General features: G+C 40.8%; 1 protein-coding gene across 5 annotated transcripts in view; it reads right to left on the bottom strand.

Moving 5' to 3' along the window:
• EXD3 (exonuclease 3'-5' domain containing 3) overlaps positions 1 to 20,680 on the bottom strand; it is a 411,990-nt gene that overhangs the window by 165,387 nt on the left and 225,923 nt on the right. For all 5 annotated transcript variants that reach the window (XM_027849186.1, XM_027849170.1, XM_027849195.1 and 2 more), the window contains 5 exons: positions 19,096 to 19,306; positions 18,138 to 18,247; positions 13,854 to 14,064; positions 11,616 to 11,782; positions 8,789 to 8,962 (listed from right to left, as the gene is read on the bottom strand). In XM_027849186.1, the coding sequence (XP_027704987.1) occupies positions 8,789 to 8,962; positions 11,616 to 11,782; positions 13,854 to 14,064; positions 18,138 to 18,247; positions 19,096 to 19,306 (873 nt within the window). The remainder of the gene's footprint in view (positions 1 to 8,788; positions 8,963 to 11,615; positions 11,783 to 13,853; positions 14,065 to 18,137; positions 18,248 to 19,095; positions 19,307 to 20,680) is intronic.

Here is a 20,680-nt window from a genome sequence, read left to right as displayed (position 1 = left end):
GAAGACTTGAATTCAAATCCAGCCTCAGACACTTAATAGGTGTATGACCCTTGGCAAGTTACTTAACCCATTTGCCTCAGTTTCCTCAAATATAAAATGGGGATAATTATAGCTTCTACTTCCCATAGTTGTTGTAAGGATCAAATGAGATGATAATTGTAAAAAGTGCTTAGCACATAGTAGGTGTTTATTCCCTTTCCTTCGCCCCCATTTAATTTCTGTGGGCTTCCATTTCCTTATCCATAAAAGAAGGGAGTTTGGACTACATGACCTCTCAGGTCCCTTCTCAACTCCAAGACTATGATCCTATTTTCTCTTTCTTGCTTCATAAGTCTTTCCCATTTCTTTAGATGCTTCAAATACCCCCTTCCTCTTTCCCCTTCTCCTCTCACAAGAAAGTAACATCTGAAACTTCTCATGAAGTTAACATTCTAATCTCACTGTCATTTTGCAGTGTTATTGGGGCACATCCAGATTCTCTTTCAGGCCAAGTTAAAGAAGCCAAAGGGATGATTCAAAGCACTGAAGCAGCAGATGGGATTGTGCTCTGGGACTGGGCCCTCTCTTATAGTCGGGACTTAAAAAAGCACTCAAAAACCTCCTGGGTCAGTCATTCATACCCTGTCCCAGTTAAAAATGCTGGGTTTTGCAACACCCACTTAATGGGACTAATTGTCATAGTATCAAAGTTTGAATTTATTGATCAAATATGCCTGAAACTTAAATGTTTCAGTTGGAGTACTTCATATTAGACAACAGAACTTAAGAGATGTGACATTACAGCCCACTGTATCAGACAAAAGGAGAAGCTGTGAAGCTAAGTTCTGAGATCAATGACATAAATTAGAAAATCACCAGATCTGTAAGTCATTCCTAGCTATGTCATGGGGAAATTACCATCTTAATTTAACTTTTTAATCAGCCAAAACTTTCTGCTCAATCTGTTTTCCCTGGGTTATCATATCTACTTTTCTAATGGAAGTCAATGAGAAAAAAGAATTTGCTTTATTAGGACAGCCCTATTTTATAATTTGTGTGTGTGAATCTGTAAAATTGAAATACTTTGGAGACTAATCTTGAGATCACTCTTTTGAAGTGGGACCAGGGCATGTACTAGATGATAACTCACAGGCTTTCATAACCATGAATGATGCAATTGTGGCAGGTCCGACAGGCATCGAACAGGCTTTCTTCCCTCGGTTTTTGTGGTGACTAGAGGATGAAGGTGATGTTCAGTCTCACTTCAGCTGAGGTTGTGAGGACTCAAACATATTGCCTTTGTAATCTATGCATATCTTTGCTCTTAGAATCATTTTCTGAGGATTCTCAGAATTATCTCCCCCTCCCCCAAAATGTTGATCTTTTTTCTTCAAATGGTCAAGTTAATCCAGGTGGTATCTTTTTTCACTTGGGAGGCCAGTTGGTTTCTCCAGATGGGCAGTAATTTCTGTTTTCACTCTCTTCCCTCTGCTCTGATTGCAGAACCACTGTGAGAATCCCAAAGATTCACCTTACCCTCAAACCACATTGTGGTTTTGGGCAAATTGTTCAGAAGGGGCTTGAGAAGTCATTCATTCATTTAACAAATATTTATTAAGTGTCTGCTTTGTGAAAATGTGATTGATCTCAGGTGAGATACAAATATAAGAAAACGATCTCTGCCTTTTAGGATCAAAAAATCTGGAGGCTACAGATTGCTGAGGAGTCCTGGAGTTATTCTAACGTGTCCACAAATCCACAGTTGTACTAAACACTGTCATTTTGAAAGTTAGTTCCAACAAACTATGCTGTGTGCCTCGATATCACAAGTAAGAAACACTGCTTCTGTAACCTGAAAAATATGATGACTGGTGTGTGTGTGTGTGTGCGTATATATATACACATTATTCTTTTTCAAATACATTTATATGCTATATGATTACAAAACAATTTCATTCAAAAAGTACCTGTCATCATAGGTTGTCTTAATTATTAGATGTTAATAATATCTAATACTATCTACTGCCACATGTGAGAATAAATTTTTTGACATTAAAAAGAAGTTCTCATATTTGAAGGTTGGGAATCATTAATTTAGCATATACTAACATGATAACGTCTAAGAATATGCATTTGTTTCCACTGATGGGAACACAGGAGGTGCTCAGTAAATACTTGTTACTTGCCTGAATGCCTGACATTTTCAGGTCTGGTTATTTGGAAAGATGCCAGTGCAATCATGGTTGTGACTTCCCATCAGAAGCTCCCTGGGCTCTGGCTTCTGGTTTGTGCCTGTGAGTGACAGCACAGGCTGAACTGGACTACACCAGCACACTGCAGGCCCTGAGAGAGAATCAAAGCTGAGGCATCCAAATATCGACGTTACAGGGTTCAGGATGTGTGGGCAGCCCTGTTTATGTGTTGGCCCAAAGAAGAGTCAAAGTTTTCTGAGCTGCAAGAAACAAGTCTCTGAAACCTAAATGCCGGTCATAAACCTCATGTGCATGTGTTAGAACTGGTTTTGCTGGCGCTAGCAGACATGAAGAAATTTGAAAACATCCTGCCCAAAGTAGAACTCTGCTATTCTCCAAAGATTTTGGAAGGTAGGGCTAAGCTTTGCCTGAGAGGCTTCAGGATCTTATCATGAGCTTCTTGGGGCATACTGAGTATAACCCATGGTTGGCCCTACTTATGTCGGTACTTCAATAAACTGAGATTTCATCAGTGGGAAGCCTCCCTCACCAATACAGTCACAGATTCTCTATGACTTAGTAATGGGTCTTCAAGGGTTCATTTGACAGAAAATGCATCACTCAAGGGCAAGCTTGGTAAGGAGCTTCTTCAAAGTTGGTTGAGCTTGGGAGGACCTGCCACAACTTGCATGCCTCTAGTAAAACCTTTGAGAACCCAGGGTCATTTCCATGCCATGATGAGGCTTGGAAAAATTTAATGGCAATATCCCCATGCCTGGGTGTATAATATAATTTGAGTTATAAGGGGTCATGTTACAATGGGATTCTTCACTGTACTTGGAAATGACAGAGGACTCTGGCTCCCTATAGGTGTATACCATCTAAGAGAGGCAGCCATGAACTGAATGGGAATATTTTGAACATGTTATATGAGAGGCCACAATCCATGGTAGGAGGATCAAGGGGTGTCAGAAAAATGTTACAGTAAATGGAGAAATCCTCTTTTTCCTTGTCAAGCAAGGACAGAACACTGAGAGTTAAGATGCCAATTACTGGAGACCCATAGGTACTAAGGAATTGATCCCTTAATTTTAGTTGTATTGTCACCTTTAAAAAAAATCTTGAATAAGGACGTTTTGCACTTCTTCACATGGGAGTATGATGGTGGGAAATAGGGATATTTGCCAAGGTGCCCTGGAAATGTGTGTCCCCATCCAAGTTTCTGGGTGGAGAGGCACCTGCCCTTATTGTATCAGATGTTGTCCGAGAGGGAAAAACAACACGGTGGCTGAGCTAGTAGAACTAGTGGGCCAAGGGTTAAAGTTGTATTACCAACACGCAAAGGGCTAAAACAAGGGGTGTCATGGGAGCTGTCCAGTTAAACTGTAGACTGAATCTTGGGGAGAATCTTCCTGTCTCCCAATTAGTCAGGGAAGCCTTCTTGAAAGTGGTAGGATTTTAAAGGAGTTCTTGGGATGCAATAAAAGAAAAAGTCTGGCAAGCTAGCATAGAGGGTGACTTAAGAAAAGGTTTAGAAGCAGGAAAGTGACTATCAACCAGAAGGTATTTTGAATAAATCTGTCTGAAACAAACAGGGGCATGGGAGCAGGAAAATGGAGTTTTCAAGAGAACAAAAGGACTGTCAGGATCTGCATGTCAAAAGCTCCTTCAGACCCCATCTGCACACAGGTCACTCCATCTAGGTATTCCCAGACATCTGCCCCACCTCACCTAGTGAACTAGTGAATGTATGCTGGGATTGATTTCTGCCTCCCCAAGAACTATAAAAAACACTAAGTATATAACAGAAAGGCTATCTGCATTATCAAGACTCTTCTTTGTTTTAGTGTCTGTTAGCTGCCCCTCCTTGTTCCTACAAATCCTGAAAACCTGGATCCTGTCCATTTATGTGGCAATTTGTGCCTTGACCTATGTCAGCATCTTTGTTCTCACGGCTGTTATCTTTCTGCTTGACCTCTGACTCTCCCTCTATCTTGATTTCAGCTCGCCCACATGGCTCCGAGCTATGGTTTTGCTCTGACACCACTCCAGACTGCTCCTCTATTTCCACCCTGTGGCTCAGACCACACTGGCTTCCATGCTCTACTCCAAGCCTTGGGCCTGTCCAACTCTATTCTTCACTCCCATCTTGACCCAACTCTCTGTTTAGGGTCTATAACCAATGACCATGTCTGCAGTACTAAGAGGGATCACAGGTTTGGGGAGAGCTGTTTCCACATGGCTACCCTAGCTTTGGCAAGTGTGCGGAGGAGTAAGGAGAGGTTGCTACAGAGAAGGGGAGAGGCAGGGCTAGGGAGGAAGGTACATGATATTCTATCTCTCTCATGTCCAAATTTAGAGCTCCTCCCATCTTCACCTCTAGATTTCATTTTTTATACTGTCAAGTTGGGAGGCTAGGAATTGGTCATTTTATACACACCTCTCCCATAATAACTTAGGCTTTTTCACAGAACCAGGACTGCTTCTGCTGTCCTTTCACGGAGGCTATATGGCAGCTAAAGTGTTTGTTCTTTGTTATATTCAATAGTCTCTGCTGGAAATTTCTTTCAGGTGATAAGGACGAGTCCTCTGTGCAGCCCACTGACCCCAAAAAACCACTTTCTTTAGGCCAATTCCCAAAGAAGGCTTTCTTTGGCTGGTATTTTAAATGGAAGCTCAATTGAGCTGGGGGTTAATTATTGAGGAATTGTTATTTTGGAGACAAATGATACCAGTAGTAAGTCCCGAGAAGTCTCTCACATCTTCGAGAATGCAATATAAAGGACACAGATGCTTCAGGAAGAGGGACTTTTGTAAAAGGAAAAAGGAGTGGCTGCCTTCTCCATTGACCTGACTCTTCCTCTTCCTCAAAGTCAACGGCACCAACATTCCAAAGATTCCCCCCTTCCCCCCACGGCATTACCAAGCTAGTCAAACATTCAGCAAGGTGTACAGATCACAATTCAATATCCAATTCACCAAGTTTTACTTAGTGACTACTGTGTTCAAGGGTCCTGTGCTGGGCCTTCTCCTCAGGAGATGTTGTCCCCACTCTTTAGATAGTAAAACTAATCCTCTGAGTTTCTCCCAGGAGACATCAGGGACAAGTGACTACTACTTGGGATATATGGTTCTACCTCTTCTGGGCTTCTCTTTTTGGGAGGCACTGGTTTTACATGTTAGAAAACAAGATCTCAGATAAAAAATCAATTACAATAAAACTTCTTTAACTTAAATTTTATTAATTCAGATTTTGTCATTTGTTTGAAGGGGTGGGTTGAAGCTCAACTTTTATTTTTTTACTACTACGAAAACCCTATTACTACAAATACTACAAATCGTTCCACTGCAGTAGGATTTTGTTATAATGAACAAAATAAGAAATCATATTTCCAATCCTTAAGACCCAGCAGAAACTCAACTACCCAGTGCTATATCAGCAAGTGGTCAAAAGCACCTTAAGCCTGGTAGGAGAAGAATGGAGATAATCTAAATACAAACACACATTCACACACACATACACACTCACTCTTTGATATCCTAAAGATCATATTGTGTATTGTGTTGTATTACTTTGGTGGGAGGGAAGAAATCAGAGGAGTCCAGGGTCTGGGAATCAGTGACTCTTATTGGAGAAGCTGAAGGTTATACCAGCCAAAGGCCTGTAGCAGAGTGTGGAGGTGTGCCTTCTTAGATGGCTAATGATGAGAAGTCAGCAATGCCAGCCAGCATTTTTAGCTGGAACTTAGGCAAGGAAATGGACATCAGTTAGGTTATAGCAGCAGTTAAGTCACTTTTCACAGACTCTCTCTTCCTCATTTTTCAGGCTCTTGTCTACTCTTTAATTTTTCAGCTTCTCCTAAACACTCAATTTCTCCACCCTGTCTGAGCCATTTGGTCCCTCTAACAGGAAAGACAGAAGTCTTTACCAGTTTTGAAATGCATGGGTAAAGTCAACATAAATTCTCATAAAGTTAAAACTCTTGGGCTACTGAAAAGTTAGTTGTCATTATTTTTCATGTTTATTTCTGAATCCCCAAAGAAAAAGAATTTACTGCATTCAGTAATCACTAAGCCATTCTGAAATTACATGTGTAAGAAAAAATGTTCATAAGCACTTGACTTCTATTTTTGTTTGACACTCAATCACCAAAAATGGCTAAACCAATTTTCTTTGAAAACATAGGCAAGTGTGCTTCAAAGTTTGAGACCTTATATGGGTACCAAAAGTCTATTTCCAATGGTTTGGAAGCCCTGAAATTGTAGGTATTGGGAACATGGAGACATTGCCCATAGTCACCCACTTTTCATATGACCATGGTCAGTTCAATCAAGCTACCTCCATCCATTCATCAAATGTCTGAGAATTGAGCATGTGCTGTTTCTGGTGCAAAAAAAAGCCAGTTGCCAACCCCAAGCCTAGGTCAGAGCAGTGACTACGGTGAATTTATGGAGGGAGGGAAGCATCTTGTAGGTTTGCAAAGCTGAGACCAGCAGATAAAGGAGCATAGGTTCTCCCCTCATTTTCTTAGTGAGGCTGGTCTACCATAGCCCAGTGAAGCTGTGGGAGACTGAGGGCTCAGTTAGTGTTAGGAAAGGGATCTGAGGTCCCAGACCCAAACCTTAGGGAAATGGCAAATATCAGTCTTCTGTATATAAAATCTCCACTCTTCCTGCACCTACATTTCCAGACCTATCACCTCATTTCCATACCCTTTTCCAAATGAAACCCTTTCTTGGGCGGATAAGATCCACAAGGGGAAGGAGGTCTTTCCAGAGAGCAACAATATTTATGGTTGCTTTAGCAACTGAGGGCTAAAAAAGACAATGGGAACCAAATTTCAAATAATTCCAGGATCTTTGCCTGAACCAATTCTCCCTCCTTCAAGAGATGAAGCAATGACCTTAGAGCTACTGGAGTCTTCATTCCTATATGGTCCATATGGAGTTGATGATAACATGATTGAATAACACAGGGGGGAAAAAACCGGGAGCCCAACTGCTCACATGCAATAATAGGTGGTCGCTTCTAGGCACAGTCAATTATTTCTACGTGGACTATATCCATGGCAAAGTATTCTAAATTGGCTTCCCCTGCTCGTGATGCCCCAAACATTCTCCCCTCCCTAGCCAGCTGTTGTTTTCTTAGGGAATGCAAACAATCTAGTCTAAGGGTAAGCTGAGGAAAACACAATTAAAAAGGAAAACCTAGTTCAAAAAATGGAACCACATGTTATGTTACAGAACGAATTAGATCATCTGCTGTATCTGCTGTTTCAGGTTATCCAGGCCTGTGTCCTTCTCTCTGGCATGTGGCTATGTACAAAACCACAGTAACATGCCAGTTAAACCACAGACAGTGGCTGAATAATACTGGAATGGCTTCCACAAGTAATGTTGTGTCATTGTCTTTAGGGAGTTCTACCTGGGTTGAGCTCCTGCTCCAACACTGAGTAGCTTCGTGACCCTATGAAGGTTGCTTCATGTCTCTTGAGCCCCAATCCCTGGTAAAGCTTCCCAAAGGAGGTTTAATGGGCAATTCCAGAGTTCATCAATTGCTTTTGGATTGACTGGAATGTCACTGTGGTATTAGGAATAGCTACGTAAACTACATAAAATGTGAATGACACTTATACTACCTACCTCACAGTGCTGTGAACATAACACTTTCTAAACTGTAAAGTGCTGTGTTTTGTGTCCCCATCTATCTGTACAGGGTAAGTCACAGTCCTGAGAAGGGACAGTGAGAGGGAAGAGATTATAGGATTCAGAGATGGAAGGCACTTTGAAGCCTACTTGGACCCCTTCACTTTACACAGAAGGAAACTGAACCTAGCAGGGAAGGGACTTGTCTAAAGTCACCCACAGGAGGGCCTCTACTTAGGGACTCAAAGTTTCATAATTAAAACACAAATAGAAACCCAACCTTCTAAACAAGACAATACCCAAAACACATGCATAATATGGCTCCTTCAGTCCTGGCAAACACCCTAATCCGCACATCTCATCACTTCCTAAGGCACCAATTTTTAATGAGCTTGAACAACAAATGTTTATGGAGCAGCTACTCTGTAAGGCACAGTAACAAACATGAAAAGCTGGAATAGGGAAAACCCATGAAGATATGTACCCTGTGTGACTAAAATGAGTAAAAGCTCCAATGAGGCAACTTTGAGGGGAAAAAGTGGTTCAGAAGCTCAGTTATCAACAGTCTGCCACCACTTCGGTTCCACCTTGGCGTGTGGCCTACTGACTCACTGGTGGAATCTGGTGGAAACTGGAGGAGCATCCCTCCTGGAAGGAAACGTACAATCCTAGACTTTCAGAGCTGAGAGAGGCCTTAGAGGTCATCCTGTCTCCTTCCTGTAGCAGAAATCCCTTTTAGAAGTTGTTTTTGGAGGGAAAAAAGAAAAAGAAGTTGGTTTTGTCTATAGAAAGGATGATGCAAGGGGCTAAATTTGAGCACAACCAATTTCATCAAGGTGTGCCTCTGGAAACCATGTCGTATCATAACTTGAAGCGGAGGAGAAAGGAAACATTCTATAAGAGGGGAGAACCCATACATTTCAGAACAGCCAATCTTAGGTCCAGTCAAAACTAATTATAAGAAAACTGACCTCAGCTGCTTGCCGGTGGTCATCAGTGTTCTCAAGGACACGTACATCCACTCCCAGGCAACGAAGGTAGCGAGCCAGGCCCTGTAGCATAGTGTCACACACCACGCTGAAGTCTTTGGCAGAAATCTCAGGAAAAGCACTGGCAGAAAGTGTGTCTCCAGCTGATGTCAATACCTACAATTCAATTAATTATATTCATTTAACATAATTTGATCAGCCATTTCCCAATTGATGGATATTCCTTAGTTTCCAGTTCTTTTTCAATTCAAAAGAGCTGCTATAAATATTTCTGTGCATATAGGTTTTTTTCCTCTTTATCTGATCTCTTTGGGGGTATAGGCCTAGTACTGGTATCACTGGGTCTAAGGAGTTTGTAAATTTTAGTAACATGGGGGCAAAGTTTCCAACTGCTTTCCAAGCCTGCCATCAGTACGTGTTTTCCCTCAGCCCCTCCAAATGTCATTTTCCTTTTCTGTAATCTTTATCAGTCTGATGGGTGTGAGGTGGAACCTCAGAGTAGTTTTAATTTGCAGTTCTTTAATTAGTAATTTGGAACATTTTTTCATATTGATAGCTTTGATTTATTCCTTTGAAAACAGCATATCCTTTGATCATTTTTCTATTGGGGGAATCTTTCTTATTCATATAAATTTGAAATAATTCCTTATGTATCTTAGAAATGAGAGACTTTTGTTAGAGAAACCTTTCACAAAGATTTTTTTCTCCAGTTAACCTGTTTCCTTCCTAATTTTAACTGTACTGATTTTGTTTGTGCAAATACTTTTCAACTTTATGTAATCAAAACTGAATTTTTTATCTTCTACGATTCTCTCTGTCCCTTTTTTGGTTATGGAGTTTTCTCCTATCCACAGCTGTAAAGGTATTTTTCCCTTTGCTCTTCTAATCTGTTTATGGTGTGATTATTGTATCTAAGTCATGTATGCACTGGTAGATAATGTGAGATGCTGGTCTATACCTAATTTCTGCAAGTTTGCTTTCTAGTTTTCCGAACAGTTTTTGAATTCAATTAAATTCAGTAAATATTTAAGTAGCTACCAAGTGCAATGTACTGTGCCAGCCACTTTAAGTACTAAGATGAAAACTAATGCAAGTCCTGCCCTTGAGGAGTTTACAAATCTGCAAGGGGAGAAATACACAGGTACATAAATAGTGTAACACAAGGTACAGTCTGACAGGGTCAAAGAGGGAAATCCAGACAAAGTACTTGACGTTTTCTCACAGGTCACTGTCTTGTTTCTCCCAGCTCAGCCTCACACAACTGCTCTTGCTATTGTTCTCTATTTAAAGGCTCAGGTTCTGCTACTAGCAAATTATCCATGTGGGCGGGGATGTCAAGGGTCATTTAGGAAGCAGAGAAGAACACAGACAGGCCTGGGGACCAAGCTTGATATGACTACAAACACATCAGAAACGCTGAGTCAGGCCCCAGGAATTCTCCAGGCCCTACTCTGTCCCTAACTGGACTGCCACGGGAGACAATGACAAAGGGGTACAGCTGTGCTCCCTGACACCACCCTCCAAAATTAAGGCTATGCCCTTCCTTCATAACTTATACTAATTTGTTAGTCACGAATTTTCCAAAATATTTTTCAAAGGAACTTATACTCTCAGTCTCCTTGGGGGCAGTATAGGTTCTATATATCTCTTGTCCTAATGGGTTCTCTAGGTTTATGCTCTCCTGTGAAAAGTTGCACTTCCTTTCTTCTGTCCTAAAATTACTTTCCTCAAGATCCAAAAGGTGTGATGGTTCTCATTTCTTGCTTTTTGGAAATAAATCTGTGTTTTCCTTCTCTAAATTTGGAGTCAGAAGACAGGAAAGGAGTAAGTGTTTATATAGCACCTACTACATACAGGCACGGTGCTAAGTGCTTTTCACAAATACTATCTCCTTTGAGCTTCATAACAACTCTGGGAAGTAAGTGTTATTATTATCCCCATCTTACAGATGGGGAAAGTGAGGCAAAGGGAGGTTAAATGACTTGCTGAAGGTCACACAGTTAGGAAGTATCTGAGGCTGGATTTTAACTCAGGGCTTCCTGACTCCAGGTACAAAGCTCTATCTACTGGGCCACCAACTGTCTTCACTAGAGATCAAGGTTCAAATTTCAGCTATTCTACATATTATCTATATGACATCAGGCAAGTCATTTCTCCTCTCTGGTCATGGAAGAGTTGAACTAGATGATTTTCTACTACCTTTCCAGCTCCAAATCCCATGTAGCCCTTTGTGATTTCTCTATATGGTCTAGTGCAGGGATGGAGATTGTCCTGTGACATCTGAATTTAGTCAAAAGGCTGCACCTGAGAACCTAGAGGACCACATGTGGCCTCAAGTCGAGGCTGCAGGTTCCCCACCCCTGGCATAGTGATAGAGTATTGGACTGGTCAGGATGACCAAGGCTAAAACATTTATTTGTTGTGTGACCCTAGGTAAGTCACTTAAACTTTGAGCCTCAACTTCCTTATCTGTAAAATGGGGATTTTAACACTTATCTCATAAGACTGTTGTGAGACCCAAATGAAATGATATATATAAAATACTTTCCACAATTAATTTAAAGCACTATATAAATGCCACTTGTTTTTAATCTCCTTTCAGTCTTCATCTTTCCAGGACAAAGAAAATGAGTTCTAACACGTGCCTACAAAGGACAAAATAATTCCTTCCAGATAAATGTTGGAAGAACTAACCTCTGCGAGCCTAAGCCTGAAGCAGGCCATTCACTGGGGATGGGACCAGGCCCTGCATCCTATGTCAGGAACACAGACCCAGGACCACGACACATCTTGGAAGATTTCGACCAACCTGTTTAGAAGGGGATGGTGTCCCTTGTTTGCCGAGCGTCTTCTTTGCCCTTGGCTTTGTACTCTGTTTGCCTCCAAGACTCTCCTTCAGGTTGGCAGTCAAGCCAAAGTGGGCTGGGTCTTTACAAAGCACCTCATAGACTTCCAATAAGCAGTATGCATCTGAAGCTGTGGAGAGGAAAGAAACGAGGGTGGGTCACGAACTCCTCCAGAGAAGGAAACAGAGATGCTAGTCTTGGGGCAATACACAAACAACTCCCATCGAACCCATCTGCATTTCTCACTTCAGATATGCTGCTTTAGAACCGCTTAAGAATGTTTCACATATTCTGAGATTCTGAGGTTAATGAGGAGAAACAATGAAAGGGACATCATATAAGGAAAAAAAGTCCCCTAACATTTTTATAACATTTTAAGGATTACGAAGTTCCAGTGGCCTATGTTCTGCAGTCTATTTGTTATTGGCTGATAGTCTGGTACTAATTAATTTTTCTTAATGAGCTTTGCACACCTATAATACAGTACCTCATAAAGAAAGAGGAACACTGCTCTGGGAGTAGCAGTATCCTGGACTCACTGATTCTAGGCCAGGCAGATCACTACACTTCACCTCCCGGTGTGTCTGTTTCTCAGTTTCCTCATTTTAAAGATGAGGATAATGATCTCCACTCTGCCTACCTCACAGGGCTGTTGTGAAGATCTAATGAGATAATGGATAGAACAATGTTTTGAAAACATAAAGCATTATACAAATGGGAGGTATTACTGTTGTTTTTCTTATTATTCACCTAAAAGAAATCAATTATCCAAATGGATGAGTATGTAACTGGAGGGACTGAGTTGTCTTTACAAATGAAGTCACTGACTTTGGACTATATGAGCACATTTCCTCCCTTACTACACTGTCAGTGAGGGGAAAGCAAAGACATTTCTCACCCTTGACCCTAGTGACGTTCCCCTCGATACATGTGGGTTAATACCAAAACCAGTTCACAAGCCAGTCCTACTCCAGCTTTTCATGACTTGAACCTTTCTTATTAAGCTGCCCTGAAGTGGGCAATAAGTGAATAAAACCTGGCTCATGAGCTCACTAACAGAAATTCTGAACCTGGTTCAGCTGTTATGCTAGATGGGAAGATGAAGGCAGAGGACAAGGAGGTAGGGCAAGCCTTTATCAATATGACAGAAGCACCTCATTCTCCTGGATTTCTGTTCAAAATACTTTTACAAATGTAGACAGCAAGGCCACTGACAGCACATGTTACAAATCTCCAAGAAATTCATGCTTCAAGAATGTGAATGAAGGGCAGAGAAGGCCTTGAGGAGGAGAGACAATATTGGAGAGTATAAAGGACTTGAACTCAGGAAAGACATGGTTGGTATTTAGTATGATGCTAATCAAGAAACTCTGAGCCTCATAGTGCTCATCTGAAAAACTGGTGTAATAATACTTGCCCTGCTTACGTCACAGATTTGTTCTGAAAAAAACAAACAAAAAAAGGCTTTGTAAAACTTTCAGTGTTATATAAATGTGAGTTGCCATTATCATTTATTATCATTATTAAGGACTGGGTGAAAGCAATGGAGAAGGAAGTGTATTTTTCTTTCTAGCTAAAGAGAAATTTTACTGGAGAGCATTCCACAAATGAAAATACTTTAGTTAGTGTCTTGTGTTGTTTTCCAATTGCTTTATGTGTATGTCTCGTATCTTCAACTAGACTGAGAGCTCCTTCAGGACAGGGACCATGTCTATACCATCTCCTCTCTCTCCTACAACATAGCTGATTATAGAAAAAAGGCACGAAGGGGAAGAAATCAGGGAGTTAATTCTCTTTAACTGTTTAATCAAGCCAGTTCTGAAGTTGTCTCCCCAACCAGAATGCGTATTCCTTTTTTTTTGAGGCAATCAGGATTAAGTAACTTGCCCAGGGTCACATAGCCAGTAAGTATCTGAGGCTGGATTTGAACTCAGATCCTCCTGACTCCCTGGCCAGTGCTCCGTCCACCATGCCACCTAGCTGCCCCTAGAATTTGTATTCCTAAGGGTAGGGATCAATAAATACTCACTGAAAAAAACCATTAAGACAACACACATTCAGGTTTTGTAGCCTGATCCACATGAGGATGAACCAATCACACTGTGGCTTTACAGGCCCCACTGACCAGACCCTTTGCTATTTGACATGTGTTCTTGACAAGGTTCAGAAGCTTGGGTCTTTGGCTCTGCTGCCCATCAGACCTGCATAGAGGATCTGCTCCTCCCGGAGGGGCCGTTTCTCCCAGTTTGAAAGCTGCTCTGTTTTGTCCAGCGGTTTCCCCAGGAGATTCTGCACCAGGAGGCTGAGTCCTTTTTCTGCCTGCCTGGGACTTTTAGTTACAGAGCTCGGCTCTGGACACAGGCTCTCCACCAGTGTGTGATGCTTCTTCCACAACCCAGAATTTTTCTGTAACTATATACAAGGATAAAACATGATGTCACACACTACCACATTAGACAAATAATGTTCTGCTATTTTCAGTTAATGAATAACATCTAGGAAGCAATGACACCTATTACATTATAATTTTGACTCATGGATTAAAGAAATGAATGTGACATGGCCAAGCTAATTAAAAGTAAAGTTTGAGACATGGAAAGTTTGTTTTCATGGCTTCCTCTGCATCCCATAATCTTCAGGAACCCTTCTCTCTCCAGCAGCCCAAGGCTCTCCACAGGCCACCTCTTGCTCACAATGAAGTTGAGGTTTAATGGCTTCTTCCTTCTGGGGGGTGGGGTGGGAGGATTTATACTTTTTAAAAAGAAGTCTGGAAAGGGCAATGCTCAACCCAAAATAATAAGCCTCTATTGGTGGAATTTCAAGACTCAGTAGGCAGAAATTTTGGGGTAATGAAACCTTTCCAGTACACCCTTTAAAATGTTACTATAAGGGTTAAGTGCTTGATCTGGGGGACAGCCACAAACACAGTCAATGGAGCATAAACCCTGTTTTTATTTTATTGCTGTTCAGATCTTAAGCTTAAAAAAAAAAAGGAAAGCCTGAAAGACATGAAATGTTTAAACAAACAAATAAAATGCATAATAAGTTCAGAGACGCTATGATAGTTTGAAAATACAACTTACTCAGAGGGAGACAAAATGCCTCCATTAAAAGTCTATATTGATCAGGGGGAGGTGGGGATGGTTCTTGAAGGATACAATTGGAAACCTTAAGGACTGTCCAAGGTTCTTTTTAAAGTTCCTTTTAATTTCTAACAGAAAAGTGATTTCTCTTCTTTGGATTGATACCAGATTTAGTGTTTGTAGCATACACTTCCCCTTTCTCCCACGGGTGCAGTTCCCTTTTAAAGCAGAAGTTCCTTTCTCTGCAATGTAGGAAGAGATGAGAGAAAAATCTCAAAGGCCTCTTCTAGCTCTGACAGTTTGTTTTATGGACCTTTCCACTTCTAGAAGAAAATCTGAACTTTCCAAAGTATCTCTTTCCTTAGATTTCTCAATCATATATACTAGAAGACAATTTTCTCCCCTCTGCAGAAGCAGTTTTAGAGAAAAATGCTCCATGCATGAAACACTAATGTTTTGGGTTTTAAGTGAGTTAGCCCTGTAGTTCCTATCTTGTTATGCAACCTTCCCAACAAATTCTAATCCTTTTTTTAACTATGTTTTTCAATGGATTGTCTTAAATTCATCCTCATTCATTATTTTCTCTTTTTAGGGGAAAGTAAAGGCACCTTTCCAAGAAGCTTATAAAAATTTCTGACATTTTCACATAAATTACATACTAGTTTAGCAAACAAATCATGAACATGCAAATACATGAAAATGTTGTTTACTTGAAACCCATTTCAACTGAACAAGCACTTGTTAAAGACCTACTGGGGGCAGGGCATTATGCCAGGTGAATGTAGAGATATATAGTTTAGATAAAACATGGAATTAAATGACTCAATTAACTAGAACCTTCAATTAACCAGAACTCTCCCACCACACACTGAACTTTCAGAGAAAATCGAGAAGTCTTGAGAAGGCAAACTCATATATAAAGGATTTACTGGGAGGAAAAATAACCTCTAGGCTACATCCTGGGGCCAGCACACATTTCAACACAATCCCCCGACACAATCCACAATCTTCTGCAGTTATAGTATAACCATGTTAGGTGGCACTGTGGATAGAGTATTGGGCCTGAAGTCAGGAAGATGTGAGTTCAAATCTTACCTCAGACATTTACCAGCAATAAGACCTTGGCTAAGTAACTTAACCCCTCTTTGCCTCAGTTTCCTCAACTATAAAATAAGAATAATAACAGCACCTATCTCCCAGGGTTGTTGGCTCAAAGGAAATAAGCTGTAAAGCACTTAGCACAGTGCCTAGCACACAGTAGGTGCTATATAAAATGTTAGATATCATTATTATTACTATAAAACCATAAATCATAAAGAACAAATTTAATTTATAATATATTATACTTAAAAAAGAAAGTACACTTGCTTGAGAAAGATTTTTAAGAAAAGTTTTCCTAGTTAACTCTTGAGTGAGCAGAAAATTCAATTAATTATAATTTTCCATTCCTTAAGCACTCTGATTAATGAAAGTTTTAGTATCTAGTATAAAGATTTTAAAAAATTATCCGTGAACACTAAGTTACTATTTTTATGTTTGTGTATTCACTGTGAATTTAAATATGTCACTATAGTCCTATCTATGTAAGTCAATCCATAGTTACCTAAAATTTGTGTGTCTCTTGATATGGCTTACATTTAGAAATATTCCTTATTATTTGCATAATAACAATTCTATTTGGGATAACAGAACTTGAGTTCAAATTCTAGTTTTTCTACTTATTTTCTGTGAGACTTTGGGGGCAGGTCATTTAACTTCTATGGGCTTCATCTATAAAATGAGGTGATTAGAGTAGAGACCTAAGTTTCCTTCCAACTCTAAGCTCTATAATTCTAGATTTTATGGTCCCTTTCAGCTAGTATCATTGATAAAATACTAGATTTAGAGCCAGGAGACCTGGATTTGAATTCTGCCTTGGATACTCATTAGGTATAAGACCATGGGCAAGTCACTTAACTTCTCCCAAAATCATGGCCTTCATCATTAAAATTAAGATAATACTTATACCACCAATCTGACAGTGTTGTAAGGAAAGCACTTTGTAACCTTTAATGGGTTATATAAATGTGAGTTATCATTATTATTGTTGTTGTATTCCTTGCTCTAGTATTCTGTGTTCTAGGATTCTCTCTCACTTATAGCACTGCTCTACTTGTAACCAAACCAAAAAACATTCCCCAAAGTCAACTGGATCATTATGATTTAAAAGCCCTACTCCAAATGAGGCCATTGTGTGGACTGGCCCACGGCTTTAAATCATGTCTACACATGGCCAGTACAACAGTCAGTGTCTAAAATGGGAAGAGGCCCATGAGGATAGAATGATAATATTAATAGTCATTCACATTTATATAGCATTTGTTTCAGCCCACTATAGTGCTGGTCTTGGGGTCATGACATTTAGTCTTCGATTCCACTTCTGACACTTAATAGCTGTGTAACCATGGTTAAGTCACTTGGCCTCTCTAAGACTCAAGTATCCTCGTCTGTAAAATGGAGATTGAATTCTACTCACTCAATTCAATTCAATAGCATTTATTAGGCATTTTCTCTATGCCACACACTCTGTTAGGTATTCAGGATACAAAGATGAAAATGACATTGGTCCCTGCCCTCAAGAAGCTTACATAAAAATACAGACCAAGCAAATACAAAGTAATTTCAGTTGCAGGAACTGGGAAAACTGGGAATGGTCTCCTGCAAAGAGATGGCCCTTGGGCTGAAGCTTGAGAAGATCTAGGGGGTCCCAAGAAGCAGAGGCGAAAAAGGGGAACTCTGCATCATAGCTGTGGGAGACAAGCTGTACAAAGGCCCTGAGACAAGCGGTAGAAAGTTTTGTAGGGAAAACAGCCAACGTGCTAGTCTGGTTGGAGTACAGAGGGCACGAGGTGGGATAACGTTTGATGGGCCAGGATTGAGACTTTGTAGCCAGACTGTAAAAGGCTTCAAATGCCACACAGAGGAGTTTGTATTTAATTCTAGAAGCAATAGGGACTGACCAAAGCTTCTTGAGCTGGGAAGCAGTACATTCCTAATGCCTGTGTAGCTACTTCTCAGGGTTGCAGTGATACAATGATACATGTCAAGCAGTTTTACAAACTTAATGAGCTAGTGAATGTCAGCTTTAAGGGTTGCAAAATGCTTTCCCCATAATAACTATGTAAAGTAGATAATATAAATATAATTTTCTCATTTTAAAGAAGAGAAATTTGATGCTCAGAGAGCAGAAGTGACTTATCCGTAGTCATACAACTAGGAAGTGTTTGAAGCAGGATTTGAACTGAGGTCTTCTGATTCCAAGTCCATGACACGACAGAACACGACAACATCCCCTAGCACAAGAGAAAACATCGATCCGTTTGACCCACTGTACACCAGTGAAGAATGAACCCCATTCCTCACCTGTTTGTCTACCTGCAGCAGGTCCAGGATTCCTTGTACCTGCTTTTCCATCTCTCTGAGGGCTGGGTATGTAGTTGATAAGCTGCACAGATCTCCAGACATTCCATAGCCTGAAAAAAGTTTCTAACATTATAAACAGGAAACACTGGTATGTGTTTCATGAGGTCTATTGTCTTCTTTCCCACTAAGCCTCATGTTCAGGTAGAGATGGAAAAATCATACCTGCACCCAAATGCGAGAACATCAGACCCCTCTTTCCAAATGTCTATCAGCTCCTTAGTCCCAAAAGAGAGAGGGGGAATCATAGTAAATAGCACCTTTATATACATAGAAGGTAGGATGGTCTAGGACTGGTCCAGGACCTAGTGAAGGCCATGTAATGGTCAAAGTAACTGAAGCTTTCCTGTACCACAGCAAAGAGCTAAAAAGTGGCCTGAGGTAAAGGCCCAGATCTGACCTAGCACTTCCTGGCTGGCCAACCTGGGCAGGAAATCTCATTACTATGATGTTCTCGTGAAATCAGAAATAGAGGAGAAACACTTCTGCCCACCACCCCCTCTCCAAGCCCCCTCATTATAAGATAGACTGTGGAGGCCCTGCTGGTTTAGGGAATTTTCTAATCGTTTCAGCAGATGTGAATCACCAAGGAGCCACTTCCACAGTTAACAGCCTTGCAAAAACAGATTTTCTTCAGTAAATGAATGGTTAGTCTTGAATACATGCTAACATCTATACTTATCTACTTATTCTTTCTTTATAGCCAAGAAAAGGAACTCTTATGGTTTCTATCCAACCAAAAAGGTATAAGCCTAGGAATCAGGAGTGGGTGGATAGAGAAGACAGAAAAGTAAAGAGTATACTTTAACAGTAAATTAGATAGGGAGTTTTCAGGAAATAAAGGGAGAAAACAACAACATTACAAAGCTAGACAGAGTGCAAGCCCTAGGACTATTATTACCTAGTTTTATAATGGATGGATCTGAAAAGAGCTTCCATATGAAATGACAAAGCTCCTTCTCCTTCTCTTCTTGATCCAGTTTTGAGAACTGCAACAGGTCCAACAGGTACACGTGTTCTTTAGTGGCAATTTGCAGCACTGACACTCGTGGCCTTCCCACTAATCCAAAGGGAGGTCTCCATTCCATGTCAATACCGACTACCTGGCCAGGCTGCACACCCAGAGACAAGACATAGGCTTAAGAGAATTATCAGAAATAAGGGGAAATTCTTACACAGGGTTCTATGGGGCCAGCTAGGTACTTATCAATAGACTTCCCACCTATAGCCCTTTTCCTCCAAAGAGCCCAAGGCATGGTATGACAGAAGAACGAAAACTCTGAAAGGTTCTACCGTGCTGGAAAGACTTTGAATGTGGTCCTAGTGACAGACTGTGTTTCCAAGGGCTAGCCTAATTAGGGGTAGACATGCTCTTCAGCTGTGCCCATTAGGTAGCCTACAAAATAGAGAAGTACAAAATTGTCCTGATTCCTGTGCATGGACAGCAGCTAAGTGAGGGAGAAGGGAAGAGAAAGAATGAAGACAGACTATTTGGAACACTGACAACAGGACACATGTAATAGTATATAAAAGTAGTGATTTCATCTGTGTGGGTTCTTTCTCCACTGATGCAAGCTATACCCCTTCTACATCTTAGTAAGTGGTAGGAGGCTGTGAGTGAGTACCATCCAGTTATTAATTTGGTGAACGACTGTGAATTTCACTAGGCAGGTACTCAGATGACAGGCAGTTTACTGCCAGGGTTCTCCACAAAGCCCTTCCAGATCAATAGGGCTTGCCAGAGATTACATTTTGCTGGTACAGCCTTCATGAACTCAGAGTCACACCCATGTCATGATGAGGCATCAGAGTCAGGTCTTTAATGAATTCCATCATTAAACAAAAACTTTAAATAGGATGGGTCGGGTGGAGAACAGGTAGGGGTAAAAGGGGCCTCCAGCAGATGTAGCAGAGGTGGGGAGGGGCAGTTTTAGGAAAAGCCAACAAGAGCAACATTTGAATTCAAGGAGACAACGCCACAGCCACTTCTGGGAACAAGGGAGAACTACTCTCCACCTTAGCAGAGCCAGAGCCAGGCCAAATCTCCACTAGCTGAACTTGGTAGAATAAACAGAAATAACTTCTACCAGATAGCTGTGCACAGCTACAAAAGCAGTCACCAAGTACCGGATGGGGTGAGAAGTGGTCTGAGGAGGTTTACACCAGATTACACCAGGATTCCCACAATATTAGGAGCTGTGATATACAGTCTCCTCTTTTGGTTTAGCAACATCTCCTTTGAAAACTGCATTACAGCTCTACCAGTATTTACTTTTAAATTAAAGGGAATTAAAGTTAATTGTAGTACTTTGAAAATAACCCTAAGATAATTGGTGAGATACACCCTAGAGATAACTAGTGACACCCTAGGGAAACTAATCACAGAAAAATCTCTCCACAGGAATAGGAACTCTACTGGCTAAGAGAAAAAGCACGGCCTCCCTGAATAGCACAGAGCTATTCAGGGGTTTGTTAATGCATAACAG

This window comes from Vombatus ursinus, unplaced genomic scaffold (assembly GCF_900497805.2).
Source record: "Vombatus ursinus unplaced genomic scaffold, bare-nosed wombat genome assembly UNPS02000580.1, whole genome shotgun sequence".
Lineage (NCBI taxonomy): Eukaryota > Metazoa > Chordata > Mammalia > Diprotodontia > Vombatidae > Vombatus > Vombatus ursinus.
The sequence above is the reverse complement of the archived record's forward strand: the minus strand, read 5'-3'. Positions and strand labels throughout refer to the sequence as shown.